The sequence below is a fragment of the Theropithecus gelada genome, chromosome 7b (assembly GCF_003255815.1).
Source record: "Theropithecus gelada isolate Dixy chromosome 7b, Tgel_1.0, whole genome shotgun sequence".
Taxonomy (NCBI): domain Eukaryota; kingdom Metazoa; phylum Chordata; class Mammalia; order Primates; family Cercopithecidae; genus Theropithecus; species Theropithecus gelada.
Window position 1 is genome coordinate 32,483,210 of NC_037675.1, and position 24,007 is coordinate 32,507,216.

At 40.0% G+C, this 24,007-nt stretch overlaps 1 protein-coding gene and 1 pseudogene across 1 annotated transcript; both read right to left on the minus strand.

Moving 5' to 3' along the window:
* Window positions 1-2,322: 2,322 nt before the first annotated feature.
* Window positions 2,323-14,053, minus strand: DTD2 (D-tyrosyl-tRNA deacylase 2 (putative)). The gene is made up of 3 exons (XM_025393079.1): window positions 13,826-14,053; window positions 9,526-9,595; window positions 2,323-4,760 (listed from the first exon to the last, which is right to left on the minus strand). The coding sequence occupies exons 1-3, from the start codon at window positions 13,934-13,936 to the stop codon at window positions 4,435-4,437; spliced, it is 507 nt and encodes a 168-aa protein (XP_025248864.1). The 5' UTR covers window positions 13,937-14,053; the 3' UTR covers window positions 2,323-4,434.
* Window positions 14,054-19,374: 5,321 nt separating this feature from the next.
* Window positions 19,375-19,948, minus strand: LOC112629284 (annotated as a pseudogene).
* Window positions 19,949-24,007: the final 4,059 nt, after the last annotated feature.

The window sequence follows — 24,007 nt, forward strand, 5'->3', positions numbered from 1 at the left end:
AGACACATGCACACGTATGTTTATTGCGGCACTATTCACAATAGCCAAGACTTGGAATCAACCCAAATGTCCATCAGTGACAGACTGGATTAAGAAAATGTGGCACATATACACCATGGAATACTATGCAGCCATAAAAAAGGATGAGTTCGTGTCCTTTGTAGGGACATGGATGAAGCTGGAAATCATCATTCTCAGCAAACTATTGCAAAGACAGAAAACCAAACACCACGTGTTCTCACTCATAGGTGGGAATTGAACAATGAGAACACTTGGACACAGGGTGGGGAACATCACACAGTGGGGCCTGTCGTGGGGTTGGGGGAGGGGTGAGGGCTAGCATTAGGAGAAATACCTAATGTAAATAACGAGTTAATGGGTGCAGCACACCAACATGGCACATGTATACATATGTAACAAACCTGCACGTTGTGCACATGTACCCTAGAACTTAAATTAACAAAAAATTAAACAACAAAAAAAACCAATGCGCTTTTCTGGTTCTCTCTCTGAAATCTCTATCGTCTCCTCTGGCCTCTCATACTTTGCCGTTTCTTTACATGTTATTTCTTAAGATTCTGATGTTAGTCCTCTACAGATCTCCTTAAGTGATTTCATTCACTCCTAAGGTGAGGTGCATAGAGAATGTTGATGCCAACCTCAGAAGATTAGACTTTCTCCTGTCGATAAAGAGGAGTTATAAAAGTTTCTAAGAAGTAGAGTATCATAGAGAAAGATATGTTCTGGGAATATAACCTTGGAGATGGTCTGAAAAGGAATAGGGATAGGAGAAATAGGAGGTAGGGAGAATAGTTATGAAACTATCAAAATAACTGTTTAAAGTCATCACCAAGGGATGGCTTCAAAATGAAAATGTTACTTTTCTAGTAGTTCTTCCCTTTAAGAAACTAGTCTTATTTCAATAAATTAATAGGCAAGACACTTCTAAGTACATTGGAATTTCATTTTTTTTTTTTTTTGCTATATATTTAACTATAATATAACAGATCAGGTCCTCTGCAATGTTAATCACAGATAGTAAAAATCTGACAGGACATTGTTCTATTATAACATCAATGTGAATTCTTCTTTAAAACAAGTGGCATGAAGGATTTTATAGTATTGATATCTGATAAATTTAGTTCTTTCATTATGGAGTCAAGAAATCATTAGTACAGATATTATTCATAAATGGTATACCTTCTTTTATGACTTGAACTCATGAAAGAATGGTAAAAGTATGTTTGATTTTACTTTATATGAAGGTACTCAAGCTATTACAACCATATCCATTGTGTCTTATACACATATCCATATCCATGGATTTTACACAATGGATTATACACAATGGATATGGTTATATTTGAAACATTCTATAATCTTAGAAAAATAGAGGCAGAAAGCACCTAAATTAGGTGCAACGCTGTCTGCTCCTAATTTAGTAAATAAACCAATTTATTGGCTATTGTTTCTCAAGTGATCCACATTGAGAGATGCTAAGCCTTTATCAAGATCAATTTCAATTTTTTTTTTTTTTGATACAGAGTCTTGCTCTCTTGCCTAGGCTGGAGTGCAGTGGCACAATCTCAGCTCACTGTAATCTCTGTCTCCTGGGTTCCATTGATTCTCCTGCCTCAGCCTCCAAAGTAGCTGGGGCTACAGGCGCCAACCACCACGCCCAGCTAATTTTTTGTATTTTTAGTAGAGACGGGGTTTCACCGTGTTAGCCAGGATGGTCTTGATCTCCTGACCTCATGATCCACCCGCCTCAGACTCCCAAAGTGCTGGGATTACATGCGTGAGCCACCGCGCCCGGCCCAATTTCAATTTTTAACAACTGTCACTACAAGAAAGTCAAGAAAATAGAAATTAGTCCTCCCTCTTGTGTGACCTTGGGAAAATTCCTTAAGCATCGTCTTACTTTCCACAGCGCTATCCTCATCATACATATACTGTGAAGATAAAACATCTATTGAAGATTCTTTGAGCACCTTTGGCCAGAAGAGCTACAGAAAGCCAAGGTACAGTTATTTTCATATCCACAACTTCATTTGCCTTTTCCCTTGTTGTAGCCTCTCTGGAAATTAAGCAAAGATGTCTATCATCTTCTGCTTAATAACCCTTCATGTACTTGAAACTGTTATTCTCCCCTGGTACCTCAAGCACATTTTTTAAAGAGGATTGCCTGAACTCTAAAACAGCAATCAAGGGCTATAAGTCAGCATTTCACCTAGACATAAAATCAAAATGGTTTAAAATCGGTAACATTATCTTTTTGAAAGACGTACATACCTCTTTGGAGAAACTATGAGACAATTGGAGTTTGCCAGTTTATGAATAGTTTATTACATTTCAATAAGTGTATCATGAATCAATAAAGCAAAAGTGAAGGACAATGAGCTCATTACCAAGCCACTTATTGATTCTTAGTTCCAAAATAGAATAGTACAGGAAGGGTATAGAGAAAATAGGATTTTTTCATGATAAAATTTTAAGCATCTTAGGAACACAGACCTAAAGAAACTATAAGACACATGGAAATTTCAGCAGCTATTTAGGATGTTTGTTTACCTTTTTTTTTGTCAATTAGAATTAGTTATTTGGTTTTTACTCTAAAAAAAAAAAAAGCCTTTTCAACTCAAGTCAGAGGAGTTTGCCAAAACTGAATACTACCTCTTACTGACTTAATTATTCTTTCAATTTCTTGCATATCTTCCTTTCTTGCCTTTGAAAAGTTTACCTTACTAGCTGTCTATCTTACATCACTGTCCTAGCTCAGACTGCCCTAACAAAATACCATCGGACTGGGTGGTTTAAACAACAGAAATTTATTTCCTCACAGTTCTGGGGGTTAGAAGTTCAAACTCAAGGTGTCCGCATGGTCTGTTTCTGGTGACTACTTTCTTTCTGGCTTATAGACAGTCACCTTCCTGCTGTGTCCTCAGGCGGGGGTGTTGTGGGATGGAATAGTTGGAGGAGCCCCATCTCCAGATACCATCACACTGATAAGGGCTTCAACATATAAATTTTGGGGATGGGAACAAACATCTAGTTCAAAACATTCACTAACAGAAAAATTGACACTGGCTCCATATCATCAAGCAGATAATATGGAAATGAACAAGTCAATTTGTTTTCAAACTATTCTTATGGGAAGTTTCCCCTTTTCTCCCTTTTATAGCAATCTAATTCAATGGGAAAGGAACTTCTTAAACAATTTATGAACTAACACTAATTTCATGAACTAGTTCTTTAAAAAGCAAAGACAAAAAGTGAGACACATGGTTCTGGTAAAAACTGAGAAATAGACCATTAACCCACTTATATAGTATGTTTAATAAAAACAACTTTTAAACCCTTATACTTTGTTCTTATATCAAGTAAAGATTCTTAAAGTAATGTAAAACATTTGGATGTCCCTGGAAAGTAATATAGCACACAATAACACCTTTATATTACATATATATATATATGTTAGAGACTGAGTCTTGCTATTCTGCCCAGGCTGGTCTCAAACTCCTGGGCTCAAGTGATCCTCCCACCTCAGCCTCCCAAAGTGCTGGGATGATAGGCATGAGCCACCACACTTGGCCTTATATTACATTTTCATGCATATTAAAAGAAATGGTGACTTACATATGGGAATATAGAAAACTGAAATAGTAAACAAAATTAACAAAGTAATAATTGGGTTGTGCTGCAGTTTACCTAATATTAATATAAATAGTTATTTTTATTACATGTTATACAAATTTGATGGTATAAGAAATGTGTTTTTCTTGTTTGCATGACTCTCTTCATAGCAAAATACTCAAGATGTACATAATTTTTTAAAAACAATTAAGAGGCCAGGCATGGTGGATCACACCTGTAGTCCCAGCACTTTGGGAGGCGAAGGTGGGCGGATCACGAGGTCAGGAGATCAAGACCATCTGGCCAACACGGTGAAACCCCATCTCTACTAAAAATACAAAAAAATTATCTGGGCATGGTGGTATGCGCCTGTAATCCCAGCTACTTGGGAGGCTGAGGCAGGAGAATCGCTTGAACCCGGGAGGCGGAGGTTGCAGTGAGCCAAGATTGCGCCACTGCACTCCAGCCTGGCAACAGAGTGAGACTCCGTCTCAAAACAAAAACAAAAACAAAAAAAAATTAAGAACATTTCCTTAATGACTATGAAGTGAATAGACAGCGTATTTCAAATTTTCAAGTAGAAGGGTAGAGGAATGTAGGACCAAAAGTGACTGAGATCCAGAGTTTAGGTGACTTGGCAAAGTCATCCAATTAGCAGGTGCAGAGTTACATATGAAACTCAAGATTTTCTTGTCTAAAAATGCTGAAGATTAGTACATTCAAGATGAAGGGAAAGAAAATCTAATTATACTTTAGATCATTTCATACCAGAAAACAGCTATAGAAACTAGTTTTTCATTTTCAAAACTCAATTAAGTGTGTGAATGGTCCGTTGGTGTCCAGCTTTAACACCTGCCTGTTCCCGTAAGTGCCATGTTCCACTACAACCCCAGCTTCAGCACACTTGCTATTAGCAGCTACTTCTTTTTCACATAGCGTCACAAATTGAGAGTAAAGTTCCAACCCTTCTTCTTTTCCAGAGTTAGAGTGATATTGCATGTTTCTTCCTTTTAGTCTTCCTCCAAGGGTAGCTTGAGGGATAATAAGAATGTTGCCAGGTAGATCCAATATAGAGACATGCTTGCCATTTTCTGTCTCACTTAATTTCACATTTAACAGTGTATTAACTGGGTGAGGAAGAAAGGCAAAACATTTTAAAGTGAAAAACAAACATGAAGAAAACCATCAAGTTTTTAGTCAGCAAATCTCATGTTTAAAATTCAGTTTGTCAGCTCATGCCTCTAACCCAAAGTCTCTATTTAGATTTAAAATACTGCTTCACTAAGCTAAATAATCTAAGCATGAAAAATAAAGCAATTTTCATGCAGAAAACGGTATGATATTTTAAATCTGAATTGGCAGTTAAGATCACCTAACAGTAAGTTCATCCAGAAAGGTCTAAAGAATTAACTGTACACTGGAACCTCAAATATTGTTCCCCTAGGGGAATACATGAGAAGATTTTACTTTCATGTTCCTTTTATTTAGTAAGTAAATCCCACTGGAAAAGTACAAGGGTAACTCCTCCTTAAACCAAATTCTGCTTGCTTGCTTGCTTGATTTATTTATTTAGAGACAGAGTCTCGCTCTGTTGCCCAGGCTTGAGTGCAATGGCGCGATCTCAGCTCACTGCAACCTCCGCCTCCTGGGTTCAAGTGATTCTCCTGCCTCAGCCTCCCGAGTAGCTGGGACTACAGGCGTGTGCCACCACGCCCGGCTAATTTTGTGTATTTTTAGTAGAGACGGGGTTTCACTGTACTAGCCAGGCTGGTCTCGATCTCCTGACCTCATGATCCACCCACCTCGGCCTCCCGAAGTGTTGGGATTACAGGCGTGAGTCAACGCACCCAGCTAAATTTTTCTTTATAATGGAATATCAAATAAAAATTTTAGTGCAGTTATTATTTTAAACTTAGTTGCCAAGAGTTCTAAGCGGAGACAAAGGTTCCTGTTTCAATCCCATTATAAACCAGCCAATTTTGTTGTTTAATAACCTTAAAGGCAATATTAACATGGACTAATTATTTTATAAATATAACTCATGAGAGAAGGGTAAAGGTGAAAGCAAGAATCATCAGAAACTCATTGTTATAACTGAAAAAGTAAATAAAAACATATACATATACATATAAGAAAACGTGATATTATTTGCATAGCATTCATGAGATTTCTTATAGCTAATAAGAAGTGTTGAAACCACAATAAATATCCATATATAGCTAAAAGTCTAAACTTAGAAAGCCTTTATACCTCAACATTAACCATTTTTGAAACAATAAGCAAAGGAAGTGTCTAATATAAATAGACCTAGGGTCTCCCTACCTCTATAAAGGTGTACCTGACTTCTGTTTGCAAAGCATAGTCCTGAGAGGGCAAATGGTAGAAGGAACTATATAAACTTCAAGACACCTGTCCTCAAATTAGGCTTTAAAAGGTATGCTTTCTGTCGGGGTAGTTAACGGTTTTAATTATTAGAGGGTCTGTAGTGAATATTCATATTGTTACCCCTCTCTACAAATCATGGAATTAATCTGGTAAAAACCTGCCAAGGTGAACACCCAAATGAATTTCTAAGCTAGGCATTAAGCATCATCAATTTTCACTTAACATTTATTTTTACTTACCTCTAGTTTTCTCTATCACAAATAGGACTTTGCTGTTTAGCCAGCAGTCTTTACTGACTGCTTGTAAGGAAACTTTCCAGAGCACTTCATTCCACTCAAAATCACTATCTAGCTATCTAGGCCTCAGGCTAGTGACAGAGTAAATAGGCAATTTTGGAATAACAGGCCTCAGAGATAATGCTACAATTTATTATATTTCCACGTACCTCCCTCTACTGGCTATAACTGAGATTTCAGTTAATGCTGTTGGTATACATGTATCAGTATGTAGATAAATACAATGTAGAACCAGTAAGTAGAATTAAAACGAGACAATGAATTAATGGCATGTTGGAAACTGAAATATCCTAAAATAGGTTATCAATCAAGTATCTCTAATGATGTATATGGGATATTAAGCTTTGACAGGTTTCTGGCCCTCAGTCCAATTATATTGAAGGTGAATGGAGGAAGATTCTATACATCTCTATGTTAGCTATGCTATTTCAGATTTTGTGGATATAACTGGTTATTATATTCTCAAGGGATATATGCTTTGATTGGAAATATCTGAATCTATATCATAAATATGAGGTGAGGCTTCAGAGAATTCCATCACATTGACTTACTTAGCCTACTGGAATACAGTGAAGTACAAGCTAATACTATTAATAATAGATGGACTTACTTTGCTTACAACTCAAATGAGTAGAATGTGATTCTTAGAGTCATATATTTCTTTACTGAAAATCATGATATAAAAAATCATGTGTTAGTGTTAGACTATCCGCTACAAGAGTTAGGGTGGACCTCCTTGGTGTTTTAAATTCACTACAATCTTATGCATGTATTTAAAGTGAACTCACAAAGACAGATATGGAAGCGCACAGGATTTAATCACTATAAAACAACATGCAGTTTGGATATAGTAGGCATATTTCATACTATTATGATGAAGAACCATTTGAGACTCCATAAGACAACTTTACGAAGTCAATCTTAAGTCAGAATGACAAAAACTTTCTTTCCTGTTTTTGAAGGTTTCTATTTTTTTATGGACCAAAAAAGATTTAATCCAAAGCAAAATATTAATTTAGGAAAGTGGACAGACTGTCTAACACTCCAGCATTAGGATCTGACAAATTATTCTCTATAATAGGAGTCCTCATTACATTATGTTCTTTTTTTTTTTTTTTTTGAGATGGAGTCTTGCTCTGTCACCCAGGCTGGAGGGCAGTGGTGTGATCTCGGCTCACTGCAACCTCCGCCTCCTGGGTTCACACCATTCTCCTACCTCAGCCTTCTGAGTAGCTGGGACTACAGGCGCCCACCACCACGCCCCGCTAATTTTTTTGTATTTTTAGTAAAGGCAGGGTTTCACCATGTTAGCCAGGATGGTCTTGATCTCCTGACCTCGTGATATGCCTGCCTTGGCCTCCCAAAGTGCTGGGATTACAGGAGTGAGCCACAGCACCCGGCCTCTCTCTTTTTTTTTTTTCCTTCTTCAGACCAGAACATTCTGTTCTTAACCCTTCAGAGGTTCCTTATAATCTTCTGGATTCAAATTTCAAACTATTGCAGTTACTGGCTTTCCATTCTCACCTAGCATAGTCTCTTAAGTCTGGTTTTCATCTTTTGACAAAGTTGTCAGACATGTTTGATATGTTACTAAAAATTTTAGCTTTTTGTCCAAGCTCTTCCTCATTGGCCTATTTGCCCTTGAAGCTCTTCTAGGTTAACTTCTGTAAGCTTCAACTGCCCATTTGTATAATTAATATTTATTATTAATCCAACTAATGGATGCTGTCCTTTACTAATGAAGAGAATACAACCTGTTCCCAACCTTAAGGATAGCTTCTTTTCTTTCAAGTTTGTATGTATGCTTGTTTGTGGATATAATCCTTATATCCAAATAGTGTCCTGAAAGGGTATATGATTTGATTTGGTATATCTGAACCTATGTAATTATCACATGAAATACTATAGCCATGTGAGATAGTGTATATATACATATCACTATACAGTGCTATAGCCTATCCAGGAAACCAGAAAGCTGCAGGTAGATAAATTAGTGTTCAGAGATCCCTGAACATTGACTCTATTTTCCATGTCCTTGGAGGAAGTGTGGCTGTGATGACACTGAATTTGGCTCAAGACCCAGGAGAACCTTATATCTATACTTATTTCCACAAAAAAGGGCATACAGGGCTAATGTAAATTCTTCCATAATAATGATATAAACTTGAGTTGTCCAGGTTTGATGAGACCCACATCTTGTATATACAGCGTCATCTACTGCCTCTGTTAGGGGCTCTGGGGGATAAAGGAAACTATATTAAGAAATGCAGCATCTGTTTCTCCCTGTGTGACCACCCTACTTCCAAGAATTTTCTGTATCCTTGGCTGAAGTGCATTGTGTATATGTGTTTTTATGTACACTCTTCTACATCAATCTGTAAGTCACCTGAAATGCTGCAGATGTTTTAAAAGAATTTCACCATACTTGCTTACTTTAAACTTTGAAACAGGCAAATAGCTAAGGCCAATAACACTAGATAGAATTAAGTAATTAATAACATCAGCACAGTTTAAGATTGTGCATCTTAGGATGGGCAGGGATTGGTTAATGGATACAAAATTACAGCTAGATAGGAGGAATGAGTTCTGGTGTTCTGCAGCACTGTAGGATGAATATGGCTAACTATAATTTATTATATACTGTCAAAAGTCTAGAAGAAAGGATATTAAATGTTCACAACACAAATAACAAATGTTTGAGATAATGCATATCTGGTTTGATTGTTATACATTGTATACAGTATTAAAATATCACTTTGTATCCCATGAATATGTAAAATTATTATTTATTATTTTAAAAATAAAAGGGAAGGAAAAAGATTGTGCTTCTTGTCCCTTCTGGTTCATTTGTCTATTACTGTTCTTTCTCACTATCTTTTTTTTTTTTTTTTGAGACAGGGTCTCACTCTGTTGCCCAGGCTGGAGTGCAGGGGCACCATCTTAGCTTACTGCAGCCTCGACCTCCTGGCCTCAAGCAATCTTCCAGCCTCAGCCTCCTAAGTAGCTAGGACCATAGGCACAAGTCACCATGCCCAGCTACTTTTGTTTATTTTCTATAGAGAAGAGGTCTTACTATGTTGCCCAGGCCAGCTTCTAACTCCTGGGTTCAAGTAATCCACCTGCCTTGGCCTCCCAACGTGTTGGGAATTACAAATGTGAGAACCACGCTTGGCCTCTCACTCTTAAAAAAGAAACAAAGTCAAACACATACCCATTTTGGGAAGAATTTCTTTATCAGCTCCCTTGAAAAAGCACACGTAGATCACCAATCCTCTTTGGACCTATGAGAAATCACCACAGTAAACTCAGATTACAACAATATCTATAAAGATACAGGGCTAAAAAAGATACAGGGCTAAATGGGTACAGTTTCACAACTATTAATATTATAGACATAGAGGTTAAAAGCACAGAAAATGAACTTTACAAAAGATTTCTCATGTGAGAAAACAAAATATTTTTCAAGTTTCAATCATTGGTTGTTATTTCTTTCAAAAATTAAGTTTAAGGCAGGGCGCGGTAGCTCATGCCTGTAATGCCAGCACTTTGGGAGGCCCAGGTGGGCGGATCACGAGGTCAGGAGATCAAGACCATCCTGGCTAACACGGTGAAACCTCGTCTCTACTAAAAATACAAAAAACTAGCCGGGCGAGGTGGCGGGCACCTGTAGTCCCAGCTACTCGGGAGGCTGAGGCAGGAGAATGGCATGAACCCAGGAGGCGGAGCTTGCAGTGAGCCGAGATCACGCCACTGCACTCCAGCCTGGGCGAGAGAGAGAGATTCCATCTCGAAAAAAAAAAAAAAGAATTAAGTTTAAAATATAGCAAAGAGCAGTGAAGACAAGTTATACCTTCAAACATTTATTTCTAATCAAAATCATTAAAACAATCAAGCAGCCTTTTCCCAAGTAAGGGTGACAGACTTAGAAACATTTCATTTGCTGGGCCCCATTTATTCAGTGCCAAGTGAATTTACATTATACCAGATACAGCTGATGGATAAACAACATGTGACTGATATCTTTTGACATCATCTCTCTTTATTTCCCCTAATCCATTTACTTACAGATAATGAAAATAATGGTCTGATTCTATTTCTATAAACTCCAGGAAACTGTCCAATTATTATTATTTGTTGTTAATGCTTTAAATAAACATGATAGGGACCTGAAAATTGCATTTGTCATAATAAGTTCTACATTAAAAGGTTGGTTGTTATCAGGAATATAGGCTTATTTATTTTACATAATGACTTGGATATTTCTTAGATCTTGTAGGACAGAGACTATACAGAAAAGAGACATTTGAATAGTGACTTTGATTCTGCTTCTGAGTGAATCATTAGATTTTTTGATTCTGTAAATTAACCTTGACTCCAGGAGCTATTAGGAAGATTAAATGAGTTAATATTTATAAAGTACTTAAAAACAGTGCCTGGTTCACAGTAAGTGCTATATTAGTGTTTATTAAATGAGTATGTAAAAATAAATTTAAGGGCAGAGGCACAATTTATTTCACATTTTAACTTCCAAAGCACTTTACAGGCTGTTTTGTACATGATAGGGATTCAATTTATCTGCTGATTGCATTAACATTCAACTATATGTTCCAGGCTCTATGTGTTATCCAAAGAATTTTCTAGATACATGTAAATGCAGCTCTGCACTCACACTTGATTTACCTGGAAAAGAAGTGAGTCTTAAAAAGTGCAATTGTGCTACTGAAACAATAGGCAAGGGCCTCCAATGCATACCTTTAAGAGGCTGGCAAGTTATTGTAGGTATTTGCACTATTGTCACAGGCCTCTCCACTACTGTTGTTTTCGTCATGAATCAAAATCTTAAGGATATTTATATTTGGACACATGCAATGTCAGAATTAAATACCTAATTATTTGCACAATGATAACTGTTCTTTCCACTAACATTATCTCCTCATTAAGGTCTTTGCCTTTCATTTATTCCATAATAGATCTTAAGTTGTGACTTCTCTTCAAGTCAAAATCACTTTCCATATAACTTCTTTGGTATAAAATATTTCAAATATATAGAAAAATACAGATAATTCTCACTGTAGCTTTAAAAAGTTCACTTACCAGGAACAAAAACATTAGTCTGTGACAGCAAAGTTCTAAATGAATGAAACTAAGAACAAGCAAAGAAAGTAACCTTCAAATCTTGACAATTAAAATGCTGTTTCTAAAAAAACCAGAACTTTTAATAATAGAACAGTAGAGAACACATAAGAAGAATTTACATTTTCTCACCATCTAAATTACTTGTCAGCTCTTTAATTTAGTTATGTGGGTAGGAGCGAAAGGGAAAGCCTTTAAAATAGTTTTTAAGTTTATAAACACTGATAGTTTGGATGCCAGCAATAAAATATATGTGATTTTGCATAAGAAGATGTAGCCTGAAAAACATAAAAAAGATAAATAAGCATGGAAGGAAACTAAATGACTGATAATTTGTTATTTATAGTGTCTGGAGGCAACTATAAAAATGGATAATTCAGCCGGGCGCGGTGGCTCACACCTGTAATCCCAGCACTTTGGGAGGCCTAGGCGGGCGGATCACGAGGTCAGGAGTTTGAGACCATCCTGGCTAGCATGGTGAAACCCCGTCTGTACTGAAAATACAAAAAATTAGCCGGGCGTGGTGGCGGGCGCCTGTGGTCCCAGGTGCTCAGGAGGCTGAGGCAGGAGAATGGCGTGAACCGGGGAGGCAGAGCTTGCAGTGAGCTGAGATCGCGCCACTGCACTCCAGCCTGGGCGACAGAGCAAGACTCCGTCTCAAAAAAAAAAAAAAAAAAGAAAGGATAATTATTTTATTTATTATTTATTTTTGAAAGGAGGTCTCACTCTGTGGCTCAGGCTGGAGTGCAGTGGCAGGATCTCCCCTCACTGCAACCTCCGCCTCCCGGGTTCAAGAGATTCTCCTGCCTCAGCCTCCTGAGTAGCTGGGATTACAGGTGCCCGCCACCAAGCCTGGCTAATTTTTGTATTTTCAGTAGAGATGGGATTTCACCATGTTGGCCAGGCTGGTCTCAAACTCCTGACCTCAAGTGATCCGCCAGCCTCGGCCTCCCAAAGTGCTGGGATTACTGCGCCCAGCCAGTTAATTCTTTAGATAGGATGGCAAAATACAATAATAAAATTTCAAATAAGGATATCAAGACCTCACAAAAAATCATGACAAAAAGAAGAAATAAGAAAAGTGAATTTCTGGGAGAGAGATAAGAATACAGAGATTTCTATGCTTATATTTCCAAATTAGCACAGGGCAACAGATTCTGATTTTAGAATAATCACCCACATATCAAATAGTTCACTGGTACTATTTAAAATAATAAGTAGGCCGGGCGCGGTGGCTCAGGCCTGTAATCCCAGCACTTTGGGAGGCTGAGGCAAATGGATCACCTGAGGTCAGTTCTAGACAAGCCTGGCCAAAATGGCGAAACCCCGTCTCTACTAAAAATACAAAAATCAGCCGGGCGTGGTACCTTGCTCCTGTTGTCCCAGCTACTCGGGAGGCTGAGGAAGGAAAATTGATTGAACCTGGGAGGCGCAGGTTGCAGTGAGCCGAGATCGTGCCACTGCACTCCAGCCTGGGCGACAGATCAAGACTTCATCTCAAAAAAAAAAAAAAAAAAAATTAAAAAATATATAAAATAACTAACATTGTTTTAATTAATGCTAGATCTGGGACCGAATTCAGCAGAAAAGATGAGCGAATGAGATTTTGCTACACTGAAGTTTCTGAGTGTCTACAAAAGTCTTAATTACGAACTAATTTTTTTCTTACATTTCAACGTACTTCAAAACTACGTCAGAGGCCTTAAAGAAAATTTTATTTGTTTTTGTATGCAGTGGGGGCAGGCTATCTTAAAAAGGAAAGTATGTATGAAAGTAGAAGGAACTCATAGTGACATAAATGTTTTAAATTCTTTGGAGAAATGTGTTTGATAACAATGCAACATTGTTATAAAAGTAGTGGTCTTTGTTTTCTCAGTTGGAAATAGGTCAAAATTTTTAAAAGGCTTCTTGAAAAACAGTTGTTTCTTAGGAAATCTCACGTCTTTGCTAAGACCAAGTCAACATAAGGGGGAATTCAACGCGATCTGAGGCGTAAGTTAAAGCAGATCATGAACTCTTGCAACAAACCTGACCTACAAGCTTGCCCTCGACCAGCATAGGCCACGAGCTATAAGGGGTCTGAGACAGTAAGGCCCGAAGTCCACCGAACTCAGTTTCAAATCCCCGTGGTCCCCGCAAAAAGGGAGACGCGCTCTTCCTCTCGGGGGCTACAACTGGCGCTGGGGAACGGTGATGCAGGACCGAAAAGACAAGCGCAGCCAGGCAGGCCACTGCGGCCAGCGTCAAGCTGACCGGGTATCCCCGCGGCCGGACCGCCGGTCTCAGAGAGAGTCACAGAGCAGACGGGTCACCGAGATAACGCGGAAAAAACCGCCCCGCATGCCGGAGGATAACGAGAGCTGCCGGGCTGACGTTACCTCTACCCACTGGGCCGCGGCGTCCCCTTCGGCTGGGCGAATTTGCAGCCGGGCGTGCAGGCACTGCTGCAGGAGCGCCCGGGCCTGAAGCATCCGGCTAGTCTCAGCCATGGCTTAGGCCTGCGCCGCGGCCGGACGCTTACTGGGCCGCGTGTCGCAGGCCCCTTCCTCGACGCGCAGGCGGCGCAGACGGGGCGGGGCATGACGAAGGGACTGCCCCGATCGCCCAGTGGCCCCGCCCTTCTAGGGGCGGGGGCTCGGCCCGACTCTCGGATGTCCCGGATGTGCGATCTTGGAGGGCGGCGTAACGCTAAGCTGCTCCGCAGCTCCTGCCCAACTCTGCAGAAGGCGCTCAGTGTATACTTTTATTAAACGACTGAAAAGACTCGTTAGATCTCTTTCCTACAAACCTTTTAAGAAACATTTTTCACCTCAGAAAGCTTAGATTCCAACTGTTGAAAAATTTTAAATCTGCTTGATTTAAATTCATGTTATGCCCATATAAAGTGAGTAAACAAATAATTGAATCAAAGAGCAAGCGGAGATGGAACTAAAAGCTATATATACATCCTTCACAATTTTCCTTATTCCAATCAATAAAACAATGCTGCCTCCTCTATCGGGAATGCTATAAATCATTCTGATTCCACAGTTGTGAAAAGGTATTGGTATGCTATATGAATACACATTCTTTAGGAGATATCCTTGTTAAAAATGTTCTTATCCAAGAAAGTGTGATTGTTAATAACTTAGCCCGCTACTAATACAAAAATAAAACAGTTTATTCTGATGCATATGATGTAAATTCTGTGATGCGTTTTCTGGAAGTACATATGAGAATGTAAATAAAACTAAACAAGGGCTTGATTTTCTTTCCCATGTAACGTATTCCTTAAATATGCATCAGATTAGCATTTATTTTTCTATGGGCTTGGATGGTTTAGATGAGGAATAATAGTGTTACCCTGATTGCATTACCCAGGTCATTGATTTGGGCCAGTTGACACAATGTGCCTATACATTCGGATCTGTTGTTTAAAAAGATGACATCACTGACAGTGTTGCTATCCATACAAAGTAGTGTGACTGAAGAAAATAATCCATGTATAATCAACAGTCCTTTGTACACAAAATCGAAGCTGCTTGTTTGCTGGTTATCTTGCAGCCAGGTTTACGCTTTTAGTAAAAACAGAAAGCAAAATCTCACATGATCTCTGATTGCTGCATTGCAAGGATTCCAACATTTGTTGACATTTGTCTGCAAAGCACAGACAAGTTGAATTGCTTCACGTTTGCACCTTTATGTCATTATAACTACTGAGTCTCTTTTCTCTCCGTCTTTCAGATTCAGATTTTACAGGCCTGAAAGAAACTTTGACATACAGACCATTAACTACGTCCCAGAATAAGAGAAGACTTTGGTGTCCGTTTGTATGTGGTTGCAGGAAATAGGGAGGTCTATTGAAAATAGGGTATATGGTTCACAGAGATCTTTCTACAGTGAGGGTGTCTTTAACAAATTGGGAAACCCTTCCTGTGAGTAGAATAGATGGAGTATGGATGGTAATGATTAGCTTCTAAAAAATCACTAATTACTTTAAACCTTCCTATTGAGTGAGGATCTCGTGGACATTGCTGTAGGTACAGTAATAGGCTGTGACTCATTTATTTTTTACTTCTATTTGCAGAAGGTAATAGAGAGTAGCCACCAAAGACAGCATTTTCTTTCTGCATGTTATTTTTTGAACACTTAGTTTCATTCTACAAATAATTTAAGAAGGAAGGACATGCATGCAATAAAATAGTAAAATGTGAATTAAAGCATTAAGAATAAAGAAATTAGAATTATGTCAGTAAGCCACAATGGGGGAAATTGAAAACAGGTAAGGCAGTGGTTCTCGCCTGGAGTGCTGAGATGATATAGTATGCAGCAAAGTTTTCACAAATATATAACTTCAATTTTTGTTATAAAACAATTATGTTCATTGTATGTACATATGAGGTGCTGTAGTTTGTACAATTTGTTTCAAGTTGGAACTAAAGGCAAAGCATAGCATTAAGTTGGCTTTACAAGAAGATGGTGGTTCACTGGAATGTAAGAGAGCTCTGCCTTGTGATTGTATGAGAAATCATTGAGCAGAGATAATTCTCAAACACCTACAATACTGAAAGTGTACCATATGGATAGGGGATTAATTGTGGATGGGTTCTAGGTCCTCTGAGATGGTATAATAACTAATTTAGTGTTATTTTAACTTCTTTAATTCATTCATTCTTAAATTCTGGCATTCAAAGTATTTCACAAACATGAAAAGTTTGAGAACAATTTCTAAAAGATTCCTTAGAGTTGATGCTAAGCTTCCTGATTGTAAATAGGAGAGGATAGGGAAGGGCAGTATAATCTATTTCATAGTTCTAGGGATAAGCAGAGCTTTTCCTCAGATTTAGCTCTAAGTTGAGCCTCTTACCTGAGACTTTATATAGGATATGTTAATAAATACAAGTGCAGGCGGGGTGCAGTGGCTGATGCCTGTAATCCCAGCACTTTGGGAGGCTGAGGCAGGCGGATCACGAGGTCAGGAGATTGAGACCATCCTGGCTAACATGGTGAAACTGTTTTTAGTCTCTACTAAAAAATACAAAAACATTAGCCAGGTGTGGTGGCCGGTGCCTGTAGTCCCAGCTACTCAGGAGGCTGAGGCAGGAGAATGGTGTGAACCTAGGAGGTGGAGCTTGCAGTGAGCCGAGATCACGCCATTACACTCCAGCCTGGATGACAGAGTGAAACTCCGTCTAAAATACTAAAAACTAAAAAATACAAGTGCAACTGGAAGAGGTAGGTATTTTATCTTAGGGAAGACTTGATCTAGCCTTCTAGTTTAAAGCCCAGAGATTTTTTTTTTTTTTTTTCATTGCTTAAGGAGATAACCAGGTTCTGAGAAATTGGTTAACATTAACTAAAATGCACATTAGATTGGGGTAGAACCAGAATACTGATTTAGTCATTTATAATAAGAAATATTGCCATGACATGGAGTGGAAATTCTCACACAGGGCATGATCAGCATGTTCCCCCTGTGGGTAAGCACAGGAAGCTAGATCATATTCAGAAGTCTCTTTATTAATTAACTATGAGAAATACTCAAAATCAGTATGACCAGCATATTATTTTTATGTAGAGAAAGTAACACAGAAATCAGGATGTTGCTTGGTAAATGAGAACTCAGAACAAAGAGGGTGAGAAAAGTTTTTTGTGGAAGACACCTAACTATGACCCCAAGTACTAAGCACAGGAGATAGGGAGAAATATGCTAAACTATGTCCCTACAGCAAGATGTAGTATCAGATTTTCTAGGGCAATTTCTTTAATTGTTCCTTGATAAAATCAGAATCCCTTGATATAACCCCAAAATAAAAGCAAGTCTTCAGATGTAATATGGTCTAAATATGCTAATGTGGCAGTCCTACTCTACTAGAGATTAATGCATGAACTTTGTGTACTTCACTTAATCCTAATCAATTTTCTCAACTGGGTTTTTGAGAAGTGTTGAACAATGGGATCATTCAAGGTTTAGTCCATGGCAAGGGCTTGTGGAGTAGGGTGTTTTATATTATTGACCAAGACATTGTGATTTAGAGATCAAAAGAGCAAACGGGGAGGTTACACTGTATGTTGAAAAGGGAAAGGCCAAATTAGGACGTGCATTTGGATGAATAGCTATGCTGGTTATATATGAAGGTGGATTTAAGGATTTCTGAAAAAGCAGTTTTGTCTACTATAACATATAAATGAAAAAATTAGTTTCCTAAAGTTCTATGCAGTGACAGATATAATTTTGGCTTGGAAAAAATGTCAAAGCTGTTGTCTTGAGAGAAAACAGATGGCACACTTTCAAAAGGTGAAGAGAGGCTGAGCATGGTGGTGGCTCATGCCTGTAATCCCAGCACTTTGGGAGGCTGAGGCTGGAGAATCACTTCAGCCCAAGAGTTTGACACTAGCCTGGGCAAGATGGTGGGACCCCCGTCTCTATTGAAAAAAGAAAGAAAGTCGGGCATGGTGGCTCACACCTGTAATCCCAGCACTTTGGGAGGCCGAGGCGGGTGGATCACTTGAGCTCAGCAGTTAGAGACCAGCCTGGCCAACATGGTGAAACCCCATCTCTACTAAAATACAAAAAGTAGCCGGGTGTGGTGGCTTGTGCCTATAATCCCAGCTACTGGGGAAGCTGAGGTGGGAGAATCGCCTGAACCCAGGAGGCGAGGGTTGCAGTGAGCTGAGATTGAACCACTGCACTTCAGCCTGGGTGACACAGCAAGACTCCATCTAAAAAAGAAAAGAAAAGAGAGAGAAAGAGGAAGGAAGGAAGGAAGGAAGGAAGGAAGGAAGGAAGGAAGGAAGGAGAAAGAGAGANGGAAGGAAGGAAGGAAGGAAGGAAGGAAGGAAGGAAGGAAGGAAGGAGAAAGAGAGAGAAAGGAAGGAAGGAGAGAAAGAAAGAAAAAAAGCAAGGAAGCAAGAAAAAGTGGTGAGAGTAAGAGAGTTGAATGATGGTTGAATGAAGGGATCATTAACCCGGTATGTGAAAGGTTAAGGAAAACCATCAGGGGATAGTGAAGGACCCAGGGCTAGCAACAACAGGAAGCAGTTACCATTCTGAAGGGGTAAGAGGAAGGAATACTTTTCTTCAAGAACCAGCAAGAACCGTGAGTCACACTTGACAGGACCTGTGACCTTCCATGGAGAAATGCAGCCTCTGCCAAACTGCAGCCTGTTTTCCCTTTCTTCCTACCTTCAATTGTCTGCCATTTCTCTCATTGGCTACCCCCAGCTGGAAGTTAGAGTAAGCGTTGATTCAGTACAGAAAGAACAGCCTCCTGGGACACAGAATAGGATACAGAAGGATGGAGAGTGGATCTGAAAGGATACACTGAGAAGATCCAGGGCAGCAACTACTTCCAGCTTCTATGGACAGAGAGAAATATCAATACTTACCTTCTACAGGATAATTTAGTGGCAACATATACCCCTCATCTGTATACCCAGTTTTCTAATTACAAGGGGTTATTTTATGAAACAATTACATTTTGGGTGATAGCGGTAAAGAATAATTACCTTATTTTGTTTTGTTTTGTTTTTCAGAAAAAGTCCCAAATGAATAGGCATTTTATTACATAATGAAAATATCACAAGTAAGGCCAGGTGTGGTGGCTCACCCCTGCAATCCCAGCACATTGGAAGGCTGAGGAAGGAGGATTGCTTGAGTCCAGGAGTTTGAGACAAGCCTGGGCAACATAGCAAAACCCTGTCTCTACAAAAAATACCAAAAAATTAGCCAGGCATGTTGGTGCACGCCTGTGGTCCTAGCTACTTGGGAGGCTGAGGTGGAAGGATTGCTTGAGCCCAGGAGGTTGAGGCTGCAGTGAGCTGTGATTGTTCCACTGCACTCCAGCCTGTGTGACAGGGCAAGACTGTCTAAAAAAAAAAAAAAATCACAAATAGGTTTTAGGATTCATCTGGCATCTTGTTTCAGAAGCTGGACAACTCTTAGATCTTATTCATCAGCTTGCTGAACTGTTCCTTTTTCGGAGACATAGATGCCATCCAAAAAATTTCTGATGTCTTTGATTTTAACTGTTGTGTCTTGCTGAATCAAAGCAACTGAATTTGAAATAAGCTCAATGTCATTTCCTTCAAGGATTAATTCATCTTTCTGGGCTTGAGATACTGAAAAAACATTTATCCTCATTCGAACCCTGTGGATGTATTTTTTACCCAAGAAATTATGGGTTTCAACAAGAGACCTGTTCTCCCAGAATACGATGTTGATGAGGAAGTGAGCTTACAGAGACTTCATCTTGTAATGGAAGCCCACGGTAGCACCCTTGATCATGTTCTGTACATGACTACAAATAGTGTGCATGGCAGCCAGTTCCTTTCTCTTTCCCCACCAGTTGTCAACTTGGAGCCTCTTCCTTTTCTTTCCAAGGAGACTGAGTTATACATTGGTGTGATTGAAGTCCCTCTGCAGGGTTCTTCTGGGGCCCTTCAAAGTGACTGTGTTTCTTCAGAGTGATATCAACATTTTCTGGAATGTTGACAGTCTGATTGCTGAGAATGGTCTTCATTCTGACAGTACATGCCGCAGAGAGAGAATGTCTCGTCATCACATTCTTGTAGCCCATAAGGGAGCTGTGTATTCAAGAACAATTATTTTAGCTTAAGAATATGGGACAATTATCTATTGAGGTGAACAGATAATGCTAATGAAACTACATTTGTAAAAGTGAGGCCAGGCATGGTGGCTCACACCTGTAATCCCAGCACTTTGGGAGGCTTAGGTGGGTGGATCACTTGAAGCTAGAAGTTCGAGACCAGCTGGCCAACATGGTGAAACCCCGTCTCTACTAAAAATACAAAAGTTAGCTGTGTGTGATAGCATGTGCCTGTAATCCCAGCTACTCAGGAGGCTGAAGTAGGAGAATTGCTTGAACCTGGGGGGTGGAGGCTGCCGTGAGCTGAAATTGCACCACTGCACTCCAGCCTGGGTGACAAAGCAAGACTCAGTCTCAAAAAAAAAAGTGAAATTAAGCTTCTGTCTGTTGTCACATCACACAAAAATCTTAGAGAATATTTAGGATAATCTGATTAGGCCTGTGCAAATTTCACTTTAGGGGTGTCCAATACAATCACCGAAAGACAGTCAGTCTTCCACTAGGGCATCTGAAACTGAGGTGTGAAAGGCCCATGTGAATTCTGACTTCAAGACACTTGCCACATGCATTAAGACTCTGAGGGAAGGCCAAGCGAGGTGGCTCATGCTTGTAATCCCAGCACTTTGGGAGGCCAAGTCAGGTGAACCATATGAACCCAGGAATTCAAGACCAGCCTCAGCAACATGGTGAAACCCCATCTCTACAAAAAATGCAAAAATTAACCAGGGATAGTGGCTCACACCTGTAATCCCAGCACTTTGGGAGGCCAAGGTGGGCAGATCACTTGAGCTCAGAAGTTTGAGACCAGCCTGGGCCACACAGCAAAACCCTGTCTCTACTAAAAATACAACAATTTGCTGGATGTGGTGGCGCATGCCTGTAGTCCCAGCTACTCAGGAGGCTGAGATGAGAGAATCTCTTGAGCCTGGGAGGCGAAGGGTGCAGGGAGCTGAAATGACATCACTGCACTCCAGCCTGGGCGACCAAGGGAGACCTTGTCTTAAAAAATATATATAAAAATACATATTTATATACATTATTATTTGTGTGTGTCTGTGTGTGTGTGTGTGTGTGTGTGTGTGTATATGGTTGTGGTTTGAAGCATTTGCCCTTGTACTTTTGATTTCAGGCTCTTATATAAATCTGTTTCCTCTTCCCTCAGAGTCTGTTTTTTTTGAGACAGGTTCTCGCTCTGTGACCCAGGCTGGAGTGCAGTGGTGCGATCTCGGCTCACTGCAACTTCTGTCTCCCAGGCTCAAGAGATTCTCCCAACTCAGCCTCTTGAGTAGCTGGGACTACAGGCATGCGCTACCATGCCCGGCGAATTTTTGTATTTTTTGTAGAGATAAGATTTCACCATGTTGTCCAGGCTGGTCTCGAACTCCTGAGCTCAAGTGATCTGGCTGGCTCAGCCTCCCAAAGTGCTGGGATTACAGGCATGAGCCACTGCGGCTGGCCTACAATCTTATATTTTGTCATAGAGCTGTTTCTTACCATAGGCAGAGACTGAGTCCAGGAGTATCAGTCCTGTTGAAGTCCCTCCACATGAAAATATAAGACCTGGAAAAATAATAGTTTCCACCTAATAGGTGACTCTATATTTAAGATGAATAGTTTGTATAACCAGGAAGGAGATGGATTTTAGGTTGAAACTTAATATTGACTATTATTTTATTCAATTTGTTTTTTTAATTCTTATTTTTATTACTGCACCATTTGTTATTGTGTTGCCTAGGTAACATAAACAAGTGCTTTTAACTCTAAGGCAATGATGTTTATCTTTGGCAGTCTGTAGGGTTTCCCGGGGAGGCTGATAAATTATCTTGATCTTTGGGTTATTTTTCAGTTTACAGTGTTGTAATAACTTAGCAATGCATTCCATGACCTTTTGAATATTTGTGTATGTCTGTTAGCCTTTTTGCCAAGTCAGGCCAGTCTGTTTTTGTTTTTTTTTTTTTGAGATGGAGTCTTGCTCTGTCGCCTAGGCTGGAGTGCAGTGGCACGATCTCTGCTCACTGCAAGCGCCACCTCCTGGGTTCACGCCATTCTCCTGCCTCAGCCTCCCGAGTAGCTGGGACTACAGGCACCCGCCACCACGCCCGGCTAATTTTTTTGTATTTTTAGTAGAGACGGAGTTTCACCATGTTAGCCAGGATGGTCTCCATCTCCTGACCTCGTGATCCGCCCGCCTCGGCCTCCCAAAGTGCTGGGATTACAGGCGTGAGCCACCGTGCCTGGCAGGCCAGTCTGTTTTAAGGACTTTCTGTAATTTGGGCCCCGTATCCTTTTTAGAAAGAAATTGTGAAAGATTTTGAATTGGGCAAAAGAGATTTGTGGATATTATTATAATGGAATGCTGGAGCCTCTGGGAATTACCTGGTCCTATAGGGCTATCTTATACAGCTTACTTATCTTTGACCAGGCTGTCTTACAACTCTACAGAGATAGAAGTAAACTTCTATCTTCAAATCATTCCTATCTATAAAAATGTAAAATTGTCTTTAGTGGAATTAAACTGATTATTACTCTGTAGATATTGCCTAGTTTTGCCAGTTTTGCATCCATTTGAAGTTCATTTCAGCCTTCATTCTTTACCTGATTATAAATGTGTAATTCTCTCTCTCTCTCTTTTTTTTTTTTTGAGGCAGAATCTCGCTCTGTCACCCAGTCCGGAGTGCAGTGGCACCATCTTGGCTCGCTGCAACTTCCACCTCTGGGTTTTGGTGATTCTTGTGCCTCAGCCTCCCAAGTAGCTGGGATTACAGGTGTGCACCACCATGCCCAGCTATTTTTTTTTTTTTTTTTTTTTTTGATAGAGATGGGGATTTGCCATATTGGCCAGCCTGGTCTTGAAATCCTGGCTTCAAGTGATCCGCCTGCCTTGGCCTCCCGAAGGGCTGGGATTACAGGCATAAGCCCCTGTGCCCTGCCCTCTCTCGCATCTCTTTTTTTAAGCTTTTTACTTTTGAATAGGGTTAGGTTTAGATTTACAGAAAAGTTGAAAGATAATAGAGAGTTCTCATATACCCCTTGCCTAGTTTCCCCTACTGTTAACACCTCAAATTACTATGGTACATTTGTCACAACCAAGGAACAAGTATTCCATACTTTAATTAATTCCATGCTTTATTCAGATTTCACTGGTTTTTCCCTAAAGTCCTTTATCTGGATCCCATCCAGGATGCCACGTTGTTAGTGGTGGCAAATCCATACAAGTCTGCAGCAACCTCAATTCTTACCTCCTCAGAAGAACGAATTGACCGAGGGGCATAAGGCAGAGTGAGAGACTGAGGCAAGTTTTAGGGCAGGAGTGAAAGTTTATTAAAAAGTTTTAGGGCAGGAATGAAAGGAAGTAAAGTACACTTGGAAGAGGGCGAAGCGGGCAACTCGAGAGAGTCAAGTGCACGGTTTGATCTTTGACTTAGGGTTTTATATGTTGGCATACTTACTGGGTCTTGTGTCCCTTCTCCCCTGATTCTTTCCTTGGGGTGTGCTGTACACATACGCAGTGGCCTGCCAGCTCTTGGAAGGGGCCCCATGCGCAATGTGTTTACTGGAGTTGTACGTGTGCTCACCTGAAGTGTTCTTCCCTTAGCAGTCAAATGTTCCTAGAAGGTCATGTACCAGTTAAACTCTGCCACTGTGCCTCTTTTTTTTTTGTTTGTTTGTTTTGAGACAGAGTCTTGCTCTGTAGCCCAGGCCGGAGTGCAGTGGCTCGATCTTGGCTCACTGCAAGCTCCGCCTCCCAGGTTCATGCCATTCTCCTGCCTCAGTCTCCTGAGTAGCTGGGACTACAGGCGCCTGCCACCATGCCTGGCTAATTCACTGTACCTCTTTAGTGTACATGCCTGAACCCAGTTGCCCAACTGCTGAGATCTCCTTTTTTTTTTGAGATTGAGTTTTGCTCTTGTCACCCAGGCTGGAGTATAATGGCGCGATCTCAGCTCACTGCAACCTCTGTCTCCTGGGTTC

Coding starts and splice junctions, on each gene's coding strand:
- DTD2 (XM_025393079.1), bottom strand. CDS start 13,936: ATGGCTGAGACTAGCCGGATGCTTCAGGCCCGGGCGCTCCTGCAGCAG. Junction 9,596..13,825: donor CCGCGGCCCAGTGGGTAGAG/GTAACGTCAGCC, acceptor GATTTCTCATAG/GTCCAAAGAGGATTGGTGAT. Junction 4,761..9,525: donor AGAAATTCTTCCCAAAATGG/GTATGTGTTTGA, acceptor TTCCTCACCCAG/TTAATACACTGTTAAATGTG.